At 42.1% G+C, this 15,301-nt stretch overlaps 2 protein-coding genes across 5 annotated transcripts; one reads left to right on the plus strand and one right to left on the minus strand.

The window, feature by feature from the left end:
* hsp90ab1 (heat shock protein 90, alpha (cytosolic), class B member 1) lies at positions 1 to 5,504 on the minus strand. The gene is made up of 12 exons (XM_079473984.1): positions 4,743 to 5,504; positions 3,786 to 3,929; positions 3,463 to 3,669; positions 3,166 to 3,325; positions 2,947 to 3,080; positions 2,532 to 2,837; positions 2,281 to 2,446; positions 2,010 to 2,200; positions 1,776 to 1,923; positions 1,427 to 1,695; positions 703 to 1,036; positions 1 to 599 (listed from the first exon to the last, which is right to left on the minus strand). The coding sequence occupies exons 2-12, from the start codon at positions 3,927 to 3,929 to the stop codon at positions 484 to 486; spliced, it is 2,175 nt and encodes a 724-aa protein (XP_079330110.1). The 5' UTR covers positions 4,743 to 5,504; the 3' UTR covers positions 1 to 483.
* A 160-nt stretch (positions 5,505 to 5,664) lies between these two features.
* rbm25b (RNA binding motif protein 25b) lies at positions 5,665 to 15,028 on the plus strand. 4 transcript variants are annotated; one of them, XM_079475157.1, is made up of 18 exons: positions 5,665 to 6,222; positions 7,074 to 7,197; positions 7,523 to 7,572; positions 7,771 to 7,935; positions 8,056 to 8,113; positions 8,239 to 8,405; positions 8,661 to 8,846; positions 9,058 to 9,141; positions 11,301 to 11,572; positions 11,690 to 11,816; positions 11,911 to 12,012; positions 12,133 to 12,206; positions 12,903 to 13,053; positions 13,166 to 13,592; positions 13,678 to 13,970; positions 14,056 to 14,154; positions 14,264 to 14,311; positions 14,406 to 15,028. In XM_079475157.1, the coding sequence occupies exons 2-18, from the start codon at positions 7,092 to 7,094 to the stop codon at positions 14,496 to 14,498; spliced, it is 2,502 nt and encodes an 833-aa protein (XP_079331283.1). In that variant the 5' UTR covers positions 5,665 to 6,222; positions 7,074 to 7,091; the 3' UTR covers positions 14,499 to 15,028. The 4 variants fall into 4 exon arrangements, with proteins under 4 accessions (XP_079331283.1, XP_079331284.1, XP_079331281.1 ...); XM_079475158.1 differs by having other exon boundaries at positions 11,911 to 12,000; XM_079475155.1 differs by having other exon boundaries at positions 5,775 to 6,222; positions 7,759 to 7,935.
* Positions 15,029 to 15,301: the final 273 nt, after the last annotated feature.

Here is a 15,301-nt window from a genome sequence, read left to right on the forward strand (position 1 = left end):
TGGAGTTAATTTTAATCCTTTATTTATTTTTTCCAGCCAATGATTAGTGATAACCCTACAAGCAACCGCTTTGTGTTCATGCTTGTGACATTTGCATTTCAAGGACAGAGAAATAGATTTAGGTTTCACCAGGCGTTTTTATTTCTGAAAAACAAGACAGAAGCCTGTACTCAGGCAAGTCTTTCCCCTCCATGCAGAAAGTATTCATGCTTCTGCACAGCCCACTGCATCAGTATCTGTGAAACACAGTGCTTATTGTGCTTGGACAATACTGCATCAACCCAACACATCATGAACGTCATACATAAAAGAAAAACATGGTACTTTATGGCTCAAAACAGAGCAAAAGTTGACGGTACAAGTTATAAACTGATTCTTTCAGGAATCATTACTGAGAGCAGGTTAACCTTTTACAGGTCAAAGAGAAAACACGGGATGCGGAATGATTGAGGGAAGCGGCGGTTAAGGTCGAAACTGAGGCGTTTAATCGACTTCCTCCATGCGGGAGGCATCTTCATCTCCTTCCAGAGGGGGGATTTCTTCTGGCGCAGGGGCGGAGCTTGACTCCTCAACGGGCACTTCTTCATCCTCATCAATACCTGAACAAGACAGAAAGGAGGGATCAGGTAAGTTCATTTCAAACCATTTTTTCCTGGTCAAATGTCACGCCAGCAAATCCATTCGATTGGTCAAGAATCTTACCCAATCCCAGCTTGATCATTCTGTAGATGCGGTTCGAGTGTGTCTGGGGATCGTCCAACGAGAAGCCGGAGGAGAGCAGTGCAGTTTCGAACAAGAGGATGACCAGATCCTTCACAGCCTTGTCGTTTTTATCAGCGTCGGCCTTCTGCCTCAGCGTCTCCATGATGGGATGGTCTGGGTTGATCTCCAGGTGTTTCTTGGCCATCATGTAGCCCATGGTGGAGTTGTCCCTCAGCGCCTGAGCCTTCATGATCCTCTCCATGTTGGCCGTCCAGCCGTAAGTGCTGGTCACGATACAACAGGGGGAGGAAACCAGTCGGTTCGATACGGTGACCTGGAAAGAAACCAGATGAGAGCAATGTCAGGAACAGTAGCAGAGAAAGTTCAGGAGGTAACCGCTGCACTCATTGTTAGATCTTACAGAAATTACCAGTTAGTGAACACGTGTCATAAAACGGAAGGCGAGAACAAAAGCAGCTCACAAGAACACACAAACCGGAATAAACTCATTTCACACACAGGCCAAAGCTGAACATCATTACATAAACTCACCATCTGTGGCTTTGACTACAAGTCCTGTTCATAACAAACATTTGCAAGAATTAACGTCAGATCAATCTGGGATCATTCACACTAGATTTTGTTCTCTGTGCTACATACTATCAACATGTGAACAGGTATGAGTTTCATTTTTTAGTCTATTTAAACCGAACTCAAGATTTACCTTCTCTACTTTCTTGTCCAGAATCTCCTTCATGAGCTTGCAGAGGTTCTCAAACCTGGCCTTGTCTTCCTCCATCTTTTTCTTCTCCTCTTCATCCTCGGGCAGCTCCAGACCCTCCTTGGTGACGGAGACGAGCGACTTGCCGTCAAAGTCCTTCAGCTGCTGTACGCAGTACTCGTCGATGGGCTCGGTCATGTACAGCACCTCAAATCCTCTCTTGCAAACACGCTCCACAAAAGCAGAGTGGGCGACCTGGTCTTTGCTCTCACCTGAGGAACAACAACAGATCGTAAATAATTTGAACCAAAAAAAAAATCTTAACAGAAGTTGTTAGAGATCGATGTCTCACCAGTGATGTAGTAGATGGCTTTCTGGTTCTCCTTCATACGGCTGACGTATTCTGTGAGAGAGGTCATCTCGTCTCCAGACTGCGAGCTCTGATAACGCAGCAGTTCTGACAGCTTCTTGCGGTTCTGAGAGTCTTCGTGGATGCCCAGCTGGAGTGCAAAATAAATATGTTAGAAGCCATTAGATCACCATAAAAACAACAGTCAGTCCAGAAGATTCGGATTCTCTTGGTCACCTTCAGATTCTTGGAGAAACCATCGTAGAACTTCTTGTAGTTCTCCTTATCTTCAGCCAGCTCCGCAAAGAGCTCCAGGCACTTCTTGACAATGTTCTTGCGGATGACCTTGAGAATCTTGCTCTGTTGGAGCATCTCTCTGGAGATGTTGAGTGGAAGATCTTCAGAGTCCACAACACCACGAACGAAGTCTGGAAAAGATGATTAACCGTGAATTCTAATATACTAATAAGACTTCTAGAACAAACAAAAACAGTGATAACAGACTTACTGAGGTACTCCGGGATGAGGTCCTCACAGCTGTCCATGATGAATACCCGTCTCACGTACAGTTTGATGTTGTTCTTCTTTTTCTTGTTCTCGAAGAGGTCGAAGGGGGCGCGGCGGGGGATGAACAGAAGAGCACGGAACTCCAGCTGACCCTCCACGGAGAAATGCTGCATGGCAACAGACAAAACAAACGTTTCAGTTTGACACGAAACCTGAACCAAACACGGTTCTGTGAGGTAATGGGATACACACCTTGACTGCCAGATGGTCCTCCCAATCGTTGGTTAGGCTCTTGTAGAACTCTCCGTATTCCTCGTTGGAGATGTCATCTGGGTTTCTGGTCCAAATGGGTTTGGTCTTGTTCAGCTCCTCCTGGTCGATGTACTTTTCCTTGATCTTCTTTGTCTTCTTCTTGTCCTTATCTTTGGAGTCCTCTTCGTCGTCGGAGCCAACATCCTCAATCTTGGGCTTGTCTTCGCCTTCCTCCTTTTCCTCTTTCTCGGTCTTCTCCTCCTCTGCCTCGTCGTCACTGATCTCCTTGTCGCGTTCTTTCTCAACCTGCGAGGAACAACAATATTTTTAACATCAATCTTTCATGCATTCAATACACAATCAAGCAGGACGCATGCACGATTGCACTAGTAACGTATAACCAAATGCCACTTACGAACAGAGTGATTGGGTATCCAATGAACTGTGAGTGTTTCTTGACCACTTCCTTCACTCTCTTCTCCTCAATGTACTCAGTCTGATCCTCTTTCAGAAAAAGAATGACTTTGGTTCCTCGGCCGATGGGCTCACCTACAGAATCGATCATATGTACATCAGATACATTCAATGTTGAACTTTTGTCTTTATAGAGATCGGAACAAACGCAGCAACATACCGGTGTCCACTTTGACTGTGAAAGAACCACCAGCAGATGACTCCCAGGCGTACTGTTCATCATCGTTGTGCTTAGTGATGACTGTGACCTTCTCAGCTACAAGGTAAGCAGAGTAGAAGCCCACTCCAAACTGCCCGATCATGGAGATGTCTGCACCAGCCTAAAATTACAACAGAAATATGAAACATTTCTTTAAATATAAACATACACGCAGCTGAATATGAAATCCCATAATGCTTTCAATTTCAGTGAAAAAGTAATTGAATGCTTGCAGACTAATTTGAAATTGAGAATCACCTGAAGAGCCTCCATGAAGGCCTTTGTCCCGGACTTGGCGATGGTACCCAGATTATTAATGAGATCTGCTTTGGTCATTCCAATACCGGTGTCGATAAGAGTAAGGGTGCGTTCATGAACGTTGGGGATGATTTCGATCTTCAGGTCCTTTCCATTGTCTAGTTTGGTGGGGTCAGTCAAACTCTCATATCTGATTTTGTCAAGAGCCTGTGGGGAGGGGGGAAAGAAAGAACTCAATTACAAAAGGGATTCTTAAAAATATCCCAGGACTTGGAAAGACAATACGCTGCTAGAATATAAAGCGCGTGTCAGAGTTCTCTTACATCAGACGAGTTGGAGATGAGCTCTCGGAGGAAGATCTCTTTGTTGGAGTAGAAGGTGTTGATGATGAGAGACATCAGCTGAGCGATCTCTGCCTGGAAGGCAAAGGTCTCAGGCTCCTCTTCTTGGCGCATTTCTTCAGGCATCTGAAACCAGGTTCATTATATTTAGATTAATACTGTAAAATGTTTCACATTCATCTGATAATTCATAAAACTGGACGCGTTATAATACATTTATAAATGTTAACAGTAATAAAGCTTTAATTGCATGAAGGCAAGAACAATACAGTACAATGCACCAGTTATAGCGTGACACAAGTGACCCGGATGCGGAAGTACATAGCGCAGAAGGACAATGAGCTCAACACGTGTTTTTCTGCTGCTGATCAAAGTATTTCTGTATCAAAGTACAAAACCGTATAAATGACGACGACTTTAACTCAAATACACGATTTTAATAACGATCCGATGGTAATGATCCACTATCTGATTGGATTACTTTCGATTTCAGGCAGCGTGATCGAATACATTAAATCCTGAGCACACCTCATACTACACAATTAAAACTTACTCTGACAAATATGAAGTTGGATACGGTTTATATATATATATATATATAAAATAAATCAACTAATCGAATCGGTCTGGTGAACCGTCGCATTTACTGTACCGTAAACCATTAACGGTAGACCCGTTTTATCAACTCCCTTACATATCCAATTAAATTAAAACATCATTTAAACGCACAGCCTGTTAATTACAGACAGAATTACGAGCTTAACATTAATGTGCAGGCCTGAGGAAAGCGAGCCCCTACCGGCATCCGCACAATCACAATAGCGACCCGACATCAAATCAAATAAATGACGATTAATTTATATTCAAGTTCACACCTTCTCGTATAATATAATACCTAAGAGAATCTACAAAGCAGTTTTAGATAGATATTATATTTACCTTGGTTTGTTTTGTTGGTTTTATAGATTTAACCGCCACAGAAAAGCCGATCTCCCCCAACACTGATACTGAGGGAAGCAGAGGAGAGAAAGCAGCACGCGCGGCTCTTTTCTTTATACTCCGCCTATGACTGTGCGGCTGTATCCTTCCGCGCTGATTCACACTGGTATACAATAATAATGAATGAACACTTATTTATAATCTTATTTCGGAAATGTTTTATTGTATCACATGTTCAAACACATGAACTGTATAAGCGCACCATGTGCGAAAGAAACGCTTTCATTTACCGTTTAATGGCAATATTGGCTATAATTGGGAGATTATTGGGACGACTACGACTTACACGCTGCTGAGTGTTGAAAATAACTTCAGCGGGTGGGATATAATATAAAAGGGAATACATTTAAGAACTAATTATTTTGTTTATTTACATTGAGCAAGTTTGAACTATAAAACACTACGTGCGCATCGTTTAGGCCTACAATAAAAGCTAGACATGCTTGTGGGGCTTTTTATAGCAATTTGAGTCGTTATAGACGTAGATTTATATTAGAAAACAAGACAGTGACGACCAAACGGGTTTTAAACAGCCAGTAGAGGGATAAGATGCGCGCTTAGTGTGTGCAATGTGTGTTTCGCCGAAAAGATCATTTCATAGTTGTCACCTCGTCAAAATAATGTTTGTGAGAATAAACGTGAATCAAGTGCAGCTCTAAGACAATTTTGTCAAAGAAACGCATGAAAATAATGTTTTCGATTGAGCTACATTTCGTTGCGGAGGAACATTAGTAATGCAGACCGGCGGTGCTTCGTCTTTTTCCAGCACCTTCCATGAAAATTCCGCCTCCGATGACGTCGCCTGCCAATCAAATGCAGTTCGACGCGCTCGCATTTTATATCCATACGACTATTTAATAAAGATTGAAAAAAGCAGCATCGCAAAACATGACTGATTTTAATTACATTCACGCGGTAAACAGACACGATATTTTGTGCGAGTAAAATGGGACTTTTACACACGTTGCAGGTGCTGCGCTCATGTTAAAGACACTTAAATGGTTGCGAACGGAAGGAAAAAGACTCAAATATCTGTTCACATATTGCTGATTAATATTCTGCACACGAACGCGTTGCTGGTCAACATTTATAAAATAATTGCAGCAAAAAATAAAACAAGTAGAAGAAAAGAATGAAAAAACGAGCGTTCATCTTCGTTTAACGTACCCTAAAGCGCTCATTTATTTTATGGTATAACCGTGTAAACTCGATGTAGATCATATGGGCAATTTTAAAATACATTTGTTAAATACTGTAATTATGTAGCGCTTTACGTTATTAAATCGGAGGGCTTTTAACTTGCTTATTTTTTCCCACAATTCCATTTCACCGGAAGCTGCAGCCTTGGTTGCTCGTTGCTTTAACCACGGATCCGGTGAACTTTCTGTGTGAGAAGCGAGTTGATATAGATTTGGTTTTCGTAAGTAGCATTTATCAATCTATTATTTCTCGCGTTGAGTTTATGTTTTCAATATTTTATAAATAAGGTCTCCGAATAAATCTATAAAGCCGACGAGAGAGGTCGAAACACGGACGCTTTTTTGTGCGTTAGCTCGTGGCTAGCTTCTGCCCGGTCTGACTGAAATGATTCCCGCTGATATTATTTTCTGACACACTGGACCATTTTATCTATTTAAAATCATTACGTCCCTCAGACTTCATGTACGTTTCGGCAGTACGTTAGTGAAATATCATAACTCTGCATGTATCTATAGCTACCAGGAATATTTTGACACACGAGGGGAAATTGACTATGTATATATTTATATAGATCCGTGAATTCAGCCTGTAAAGCTGATTAGCTGGTTTGATTTCGGCGTGATTTTAGATGTTTGCGTTGGTTTGTAGATTTAAGACCTTAAATGAATAGTTGGCCTCAGATTTCATTTATATTTCTGCTCTTTCATGTTGATGTCAACGGAGTTATTTTCAGATTTCAGATGGATTAATGCACTTTCACGTTTATAGGTGAAATGTGAAGAGAACTGAAACATCTGGAGATAGTTCACCCCAAAGTATAATGGGTTCAAATCTTTTTGACTCTTTCGTCTGTGGAACACAAAAGAAGATATATTGAGAAATGTTGGTGTTTTTTGCTGTTCTGCAGAAGAAAGTCATACAGTATTTTAAAAGACGCCAAGAGTAAAGGATGAACGTTGAGTCATTTATAAGAGAAGATTTGGATGGTTTCTCTTGAAATAAAGTGGAGCAGTCATGGGTCTCTTAAGTCACAGTGTTTAACATCTTTTGTTGTGTTTCTTCTCTGTTCAGGTGGGTGTTCTGCCCAACATGTCTTTTCCACCTCATCTGAACCGGCCGCAGATTGGCATCCCAACGATGCCTCCAGGAATCCCTCCACCACAGTTTGCTGGATTTCCACCGTCAATGCCACCCGGTAATCGTGATATACTGCACATCCTTTGAATTTCACTTATATTGCACTTCATTATCTTAAAGCTAAACTCAGCGGCGTGAGTGTAGTGTAACTCAAACATGTTCATTGCATTTGGGAGTCTGATGGAATCTAATAGATTTTTTCATGTTTCATTTGGACAGTAACATGTAATACTGTCCACTTATTTGAATCATTTTATCTATGTACCCCATAGACACAATCATGACTTTATACCTAATGTTTGTGTTTGCTAACTGAGTATCTCTAAAATGGCAGCATTTTAAGTTCAGATGAATTGATTCTGATGTTACAATCTTTTTCACAGGGACTCCAATGATTCCCGTCCACATGGGTATCATGACTCCAGGCCCTGCGGTAATATTCCTTACTTAATGAAAATTGTGACTGCATGAGTGATCAATCAAATGAATCTCATTGGTTACATTTTTGGTTACTTTAAAAAAACATTTAATATAATACTGCTAATGAAGCCATCAAATTTGTACGGCCATTGAAAGTCACATGTTTGAATCAGTCATTGGTATTTACACTTACATGTAGTTGATCGCTCAGGTTCTTGTGCCCACAACGATGCCTGTGGTGAGTAAATTGCCAGTTCCGAGGAAAGAACCTGTGGCAGCCAGAGATAATGATGACAGCAGCGGCCCCACGACCACAGTGTTTGTAGGGAACATCTCTGAGAAAGCATCAGATATGCTCATCAGACAACTGCTGGCTGTGAGTTTGACACGCATCACACCTGATGATGTCCTTTAGCACTTTCTCAGACTCTCTGATGTGATTTCAGGCCAGCTGTTTTGATGTAATTAATATTGACGTTGAGCACTTCTGTTCCAGAAATGTGGTTTGGTGTTGAGCTGGAAGCGGGTTCAGGGTGCCTCAGGGAAACTCCAAGGTAAAACAAGCCAAAAACACCTGCGTCTCACCTGAACAGTCATGTTTGCTGAAGATCATGTTGTGAGAAAAAAACTGATTCACTGGATCCTTCACACACTGCTTGTTTATTCCCGTTGCCTTCAGCTTTTGGTTTCTGTGAATATAAAGAGCCTGAATCTACTCTACGATCTTTACGACTACTGCATGAGCTTCAGGTGGGAGAAAAGAAACTGCTGGTTAAGGTTGATGCCAAAACTAAAGCTCAGCTAGACGAGTGGAAGGCAAAGAAGAAAGGTTCCAGTGAGAATGGAGTGAGTATGATATGTGACAGATCAGGGGTGTGAGAGATGATGCTGCATTGGGTTCAGGTCAATACTTAAGTAAAAGCGCAAGGTTGCTTTCACTTTCTGATTGACAGCCGGGTGTCGGCGAGACTCTTACAAATCTACATACTTCACACATAAATATTGACTGTTAACTTGGGGAAATTAATTCATTTAAATGATTAAATTGCAAAACCTGAACATTCCACACAAGAATATACTGAGTTATGATGTGTCTGTTAGAATGGTAAAGCGGATGAAGCCGGCGAGGATGAGGAAGAGGAGCTGGACGAGGAAACAAAGAAGCGTGACCAGATTGTCAAAGGTGCCATCGACGGGCTGATCAAAGAATATTCAAATGAGCTCAACGCTTCATCACAAGACGACGAGGCGAGTCGCCGCAAGAAGAGACGAGACAAAAAGGAAGAGGTTTGACTTCAGTTCACTTCATCTGATTCACTGTTGTTGATCTGGAACTTTGTGCATTATAACTGGTTTGTACAGTTTAGTTAGAGATCTTTGCAAAACATGAAGCAGGGCACATGTACCTTTAATAATACACGGTTCAAATGGTTTGATAACTTGATTTGTATCTATAGTCCAGAACCAGATTAACCCTCAGTGCCTTTTGGCTCTTTAGGATGACATCAACGCCATGGAAATGGAAGATGACAAAAGGGATTTGATTTCAAGGGAGATCAACAAATTCCGTGATACTCATAAGGTAACATCCTTGCTTTATTACTCCATATCACAGGTAGACACACACACACACTGTGTTTCACATTTATTGTAGCTTAGCTCTGCAACACAAACATGAATAGATTATTAAAATCCTTAATTTTATTTAACAAGAAAAGTGATGTATTGGCTCTTCAAGATCTCAAACATTACTAAGAGCACAGGAATTTTTTCTACACCAGGACTAAATTTAATCTATGACAGTTAACTGGATTGTATCAAGTGTAGCGAAGCCTTTGTGGTAAGGGTGGATTATATAGTCGCACATACAATGCATAGACGTTCTGTGAAGTGCCCTCAAAGCTAATCTATTGATTAAACCCCACCATTATGATAGAGATCATATGGTGACTAAACCAAGATGAATCTCACAGCTTTGGAAAAAGGATAGGATGTAAGTATGAGCTTTCCACTTGTATTGGGCGCCCCCTTCTAAAGGATTTGCACGGGGCAACTGTGCCCGAAATTTAGTTTGGACTCGTGATGGGCTCATTGGGCAGAGTTTAATGACAAATCTGTGTAGAGATGATTCTATTTTGTTAAAGTAATACAACACAACTTAAGTCTCCCGAGACGAGGGCGGCCAGTGAACCTGTGCAGGTCTGCTCGTAAGAGTGATGTTGGTGATAAAGTTGATACTGCTGACATGAATAACAGTGACTTGGCCCGCTGGGCTCTTGTAAAAGTAGGGGGCGCCCCTCCACAGCACTCGGACTCTCTGAAGATTGTGCAGGTATGAAACAGCTTTCTGATAGCGTGACGGCATCTTCCATCTCTCCCATCTGTCTGCTTGCACACTTTCTTTTCTCTTAGCATGTCATTGCCCACATTTTTTACTTGTTTATTTTTCTAAGTGTTCAGAATTGAAATTTTACCTGGAGGACATGAATAATATATAGTGCTGAGCTGCATCTGCATTCTGCAGTTTAGACAGGAACAAAATACATTAGTAGAAATGCTGTTTGCCTGTAAATCTCAGTCCTGCTCTTATTTCTTTTTGCTCTGTCATTTTCTCCTGTTTAATTGCTACTGCCCACAGTCGCATGACACCCACGGTTGAGAGGATCAAGGCTCGTACTGAACATTGCAAACAGTTTTTGTCTTCTAACTGGTCTGGGAGATCAGGGTGCATCTGTAGGAGCTCATACTCGACCGTCCGTGTTTTTAAGCCTGTGAGTTGTTATTGAAGCAGAAATAAAAGCTGTGGGTGTCATGCTGTTCTCGCATCATATTTCATAATCTCTAAAGTCAAAATCCTCCGGGTTCCTGTGACGTCCGCAGTGGGGTAAGCAGTTTCTACACATTTGTTGCCTTTTCTATCCAAACCACAACAGCTGCAATGCTCATGTCAGAATCTTTTTTAAAATGTCTGGAAGTTGTTTGTGAGCTTGCGTTTATAACCTGTTGCAAGCGAGAGAATGGTTTTATGATGTTCCCTGTGAATCCTTTGACCTGCTTTTCCTCCCAGGCCTAACAAATAAAGGCTTGTAGGGCCACGGCAGCGCTCAGAGTCGCTAGTCAACACCTGTAAGTGAAAAACAACAAGTTTCACGAGGATTCAAGCCTCTTTCTGTTGCTCATGTGATGAGGCAGACGTTAACGGCGCTTCTTTCTGATCCTGTTTAGTTATTTGAAATGTCCAGTTTATTTCTTCAGAAGTGGTTTCCAGAATTCCCTGACTTGTAAAGTTAGAGAGCATTTCTGGATGTACAGTGAGGACCAAAATTCTGAGACTATATTGAAAATCTACAGTGTGTTAAGTTAAATGCAAACATTTATTTCTGTTAACTTAAAACATTAATTTTAATCTATGCCCTATTTGATGATTGTTAGAATGCTTGTTGAGAATAAAGCACACAAGATTGTAGTAACAGTTTTGTACGTTTTCCACTTTTCACACATTTTTCTGACAATGTAGTTTTATATCAAAGTTTTGTGTAGTTGTGTATTAAATTAGAAAATGACCTAAAAGAAGTATTTTCACTCTTGGTTTGGGATTTGTGGATCCCACTGTATACATGTGAAAAACAGGGTCTGTAAACCACTTCCTTTTATTAAGTGATGATGTTCTGTCTGCTCGTCTCCTGTGTGTGTGACTGAGGTGTTAATGATCCAGAAACATTCCTCCCCATTTTCCCACAGAAACTGGAGGAGGAGAAGGGGAAGAGAGAGAAGGAGAGGCAGGAGCTGGAACGTGACCGGCGGGACAGAGACAAGGATCGGGAGAGAGAGCGTGAGCGACGGGACAGGGAGAGGGAGAAGGACCGCGAGAGGGAACGGGAGAGAGAAAGAGAACGAGAGAGGGAAAGAGACCGAGACCGTGAGCGCACCAACAAAGAGCGTGAAAGAGAGAGAGAAAGAGAGTGGGAGAGAGACCGAAGCCGCGATCACAGTGAAGATCGAAGCCAATCCAGGTAAACACGCCACATCACATGATCTATTCAATGAACTGCGTGATTGAGCTCAAGTCAAGTGTTTGATTCTGAAGTGAGTCAAGATTTTTGAAAAGGTGTCATTTTGTTTATTTTCAGGGAACAAAGTCGTGACCGAGATCGAGATAAGGACAAGAAACGAGATCGTGAGGAAGATGAGGAGGAGGCGTACGAACGGCGCAAACTGGAGAGGAAGCTGCGAGAGAAGGAGGCGGCCTATCAGGAGGTGTGTGTGTCCCCTATAGCCTCACTGTCTCATACTGTCACCTTTATTTTCTACGTTTCTGTTGAACGCTGAATGTTCACATTGCATCCAATAGCGTCTGAAGAACTGGGAGCTCAGGGAGAGAAAAAAGGCCAGAGACTACGCCAAGGAGATGGAGAGAGAGGACGAGCGGCGTCGTGAAATGGTAAACTTTTTGGTGTGTGTACTGTAGATTTGCATTTATGCATTTAGCAGATGCTTTTATCTGAATTGCTTATTTATTATCAGTGTGTGTTAGCTGGGTATTAAAACCAACATGTTTCTCTTGGATTCTCAGGCTAAGGAAGGTAAACGACTCAAGGAGTTTCTCGAGGACTATGACGATGACCGAGACGACCCAAAATACTACAAGTGAGTTCTAGTAGTCCGATTCATCAGAAATTGTCATTATCTGATGCTGATTCAGCAAGATTATAGAATATAGGGCTGCGTGTATATTTGTCATTAACAAGCAATCTGGGTGATCCGAACAAGCAGATGGGCTCTTCAGACAATCAGAACACAGCGCGTTTACATCAAGTGGCCTCGTATCTCTAGTTTCCCGCCCATTATTTTAAAAAGCCTGCGGTTTAAAAAAAGCCCTGGTGTGGGGAGAGATTTCTATTCAGTGGTATTCTATTCATAAATTCTTTATATTTAGTCTTATTTTTTATAAAAGAAATGATGCAAAAGCACTGATAAAAAAACTTTAAAGTACTGGACCTATAAGCAGTATTGATAAGAGAAGTAAAACCGTTAAAATCTTTATGATCCCATTTGAAAACATTTATGATTTTATAAATAATGTTACATTTGATGTGGTCAAGTGAAACATCTTGTGGGAATCGTCGCATTTCAAAAAACGATAAATGGATTTTTCGATAGTTTTGCCCAAACCTATGTGCAACGTTACAGAGCAAGACTTTCTGCTGTATTTGTCATCTGCTCTGCAGTGTGACAGGCTTCAGATAGACGAGAGAATGATGATCGCTGGCTGGGTTTTCTGTGAAGTTGTACCGGTAAATGTAGATAAACTGTCTCATGGGCTGGTGGTGTTTTTTTCTTTAGGGGCAGTGCTCTTCAGAAGCGTCTGAGGGACAGAGAGAAGGAGATCGAGCTGGATGAACGTGACCGGAAGCGTGAGAAGGAAGAGTTTGAGGAGATCAGACAGAGGCTGCTGGCGGAGGGACACCCAGATCCAGACGCTGAGCTACGCAGGGTGAGTCTAAAGATCCATAGGAGATTGAGGAGAGTATTTGGTTTCACGGCACTGCACATTTCAAACAATTAAAAAAATGAGTCACCCTTATGTGTGTGTCTTCAATTATCAGATGGAAGAAGAAGCAGAACGTTTACGTCAGCCGCCCGTAAAACCCGAGCCAGAGGAGGAAAGAGACCACAAACCCTCCCGAGATGAGCGAGACCGAGGGAGAGACAGAGAGAGAGATAGAGATAGAGACAGGGAGCGGCGCAAGGGAGCAGCGGAGACTCATGTTCATGCTCACGCCCCATCTGAGGATGATGATGTGGAGGAGGGAGAGGAGATTGAGGATGAGGAGGAGCCCAAACCCTGCCTCAAGCCCACCATGCGACCCATCACGGCCGCCCCCTCAGTATCTTCAGCCAGCGGTAACGGCACGCCCAACACGCCCAGAGAAGAGTCGCCATGCGGCATCATCATTCCTCATGAAAACTCTCCACCAGACATCCTGCCACAGGAGGAGAACCGGCCCAAGATCGGCCTGAGCCTCAAATTAGGTTAAGTTTATAGATGGTGATGTTTTAACGTAAACTTTGTAATGGTCAGTGTCAATAAACCATGTTTGTTTTATTTCCTGGTAAGGTGCCACCGGTAGCCCCGGGCAGCCCAGTGTCGCCAAACGGAAGAAGCTGCCTGTTGAAAGCGTCTTTAACCGATTTGATGACGATGAGGTAGACGAGGCACCTCGAAAGAGGAAGCTTGTGCCTTTAGACTATGAAGATGAGGATAAAGGAGGAGACGACGGTGTGGCAGGCGGTGGCAAAGGAGTGAACACGGAAGAGAAACGCAAACACATCAAGAGTCTCATTGAGAAGATCCCCACTGCCAAACCTGAGCTCTTCAGCTACCCGCTGGACTGGTCTGTGGTTGACACGGTGAGACTTCATCACGTGTTTGATGTGTCTGCTTTTTGTGCATCTGTGCGTCAGATAACCGTGTTTGTGTTTTCATTGTGCACAGAGTCTGATGGAGAAGCGCATTCGACCGTGGATCAACAAGAAGATTGTAGAATACATCGGTGAAGAAGAAGCCACATTAGTTGACTTTGTATGCTCAAAGGTACATGACTGCGTTCATGTTGTGACCATTGTTTATTGTGCTAATGGTTCACTGCATTGTGTTCTTACTCATAAATCATGTCTTGAACAGTGGTTTCTTTTCTTCTCAGGTCATGGCTCACAGTACTCCACAAGGCATCTTGGATGATGTCGCCATGGTAGGTCAATTCTTTAATATTATTTTGAAGTCTGTGCTCGGTCAAACTAAACGCTTTAGCTGCTGTATCTCACTGTTGAAATGTTCTCCTGCAGGTGCTGGATGAAGAAGCGGAGGTGTTCATAGTTAAAATGTGGAGGTTGTTGATTTACGAAACCGAGGCCAAGAAGATTGGACTAGGGAAATGAACAAGCACTCGTTGCTGATGAACTTGCTTTTCACACCCTGTTTGGGCTCATCTAGGTTCAAAAACAACCTGGGGAAACTCGTCCATTTCCACTTCTTTGGAGTTAATAGATACCGAGCAGTTTTAATTTGTCACATCCTGGACTCATCACCTTGAGACTGCTGCGCTTTAGCTACTTCGGTTTCACCACCCAGAGGAAGACGTTTGATTTTCTCAGGGCATTCCTGTTGAATTCATCACAGTAGCTTCTTCTTGCCCGGTTAGAGTAGCAGATCTCTGTGAGCGCAATGACCCGTCGTTCTTGTTCCACTGTTGAATGCCAGTCATCTGGGTTGTAATTTTACCGGTTTGTTCTTTTGGTAGCTGTCCAACTGTACCAAAGAGATTTTCCCAGTTGTTTAGCTTGAAACAGAAGTTGATTGGACCCAAACACTGTTGAGAAGGTCTCTGGCTAAACTGATTGATATGAAAACGATTGTCTTTGTTTTGTACTTATCAGTGGATGTGTTTTCAATAAAAGTGATTTCCTTTTTTTTTAGTAAAATGAAATTTTTTGTGTACTTTGTCTAATGTGTATTTCCTGGTTTTGGCTTGCAGATTGACGCAGACGCTTTAAAGAGGACGATGTATGGGTTTAATGATGTCAGTGATGTGGTCTTTTAGGGTATCTTAAATCACAGTTGTTGACAATGATCTAAATTTGTTTAAAAATGTTCATCATGTCTTGGGTTTGTTTTGAAATAAGTTTTTGGGGCTTGAAGTAAAAAGATTTATAAAAAACTATTATAAACACAAACTAAAAAG

Source organism: Barbatula barbatula (assembly GCF_947034865.1).
Source record: "Barbatula barbatula genome assembly, chromosome: 15".
Taxonomy (NCBI): domain Eukaryota; kingdom Metazoa; phylum Chordata; class Actinopteri; order Cypriniformes; family Nemacheilidae; genus Barbatula; species Barbatula barbatula.

Bases quoted from the DNA above. Each gene is read 5' to 3' on its own strand.
- hsp90ab1 (XM_079473984.1), bottom strand. From the start codon at position 3,929: ATGCCTGAAGAAATGCGCCAAGAAGAGGAGCCTGAGACCTTTGCCTTC. The intron at 2,838-2,946 runs GTAAGTGGCATT...TGTTCCTCGCAG, and splicing joins GATACCCAATCACTCTGTTC to GTTGAGAAAGAACGCGACAA. The intron at 1,037-1,426 runs GTAAATCTTGAG...GTTTCTTTCCAG, and splicing joins TGGACAAGAAAGTAGAGAAG to GTCACCGTATCGAACCGACT.
- rbm25b (XM_079475155.1), top strand. From the start codon at position 7,092: ATGTCTTTTCCACCTCATCTGAACCGGCCGCAGATTGGCATCCCAACG. The intron at 11,817-11,910 runs GTGTGTGTGTCC...TGCATCCAATAG, and splicing joins AGGAGGCGGCCTATCAGGAG to CGTCTGAAGAACTGGGAGCT. The intron at 13,971-14,055 runs GTGAGACTTCAT...CATTGTGCACAG, and splicing joins ACTGGTCTGTGGTTGACACG to AGTCTGATGGAGAAGCGCAT.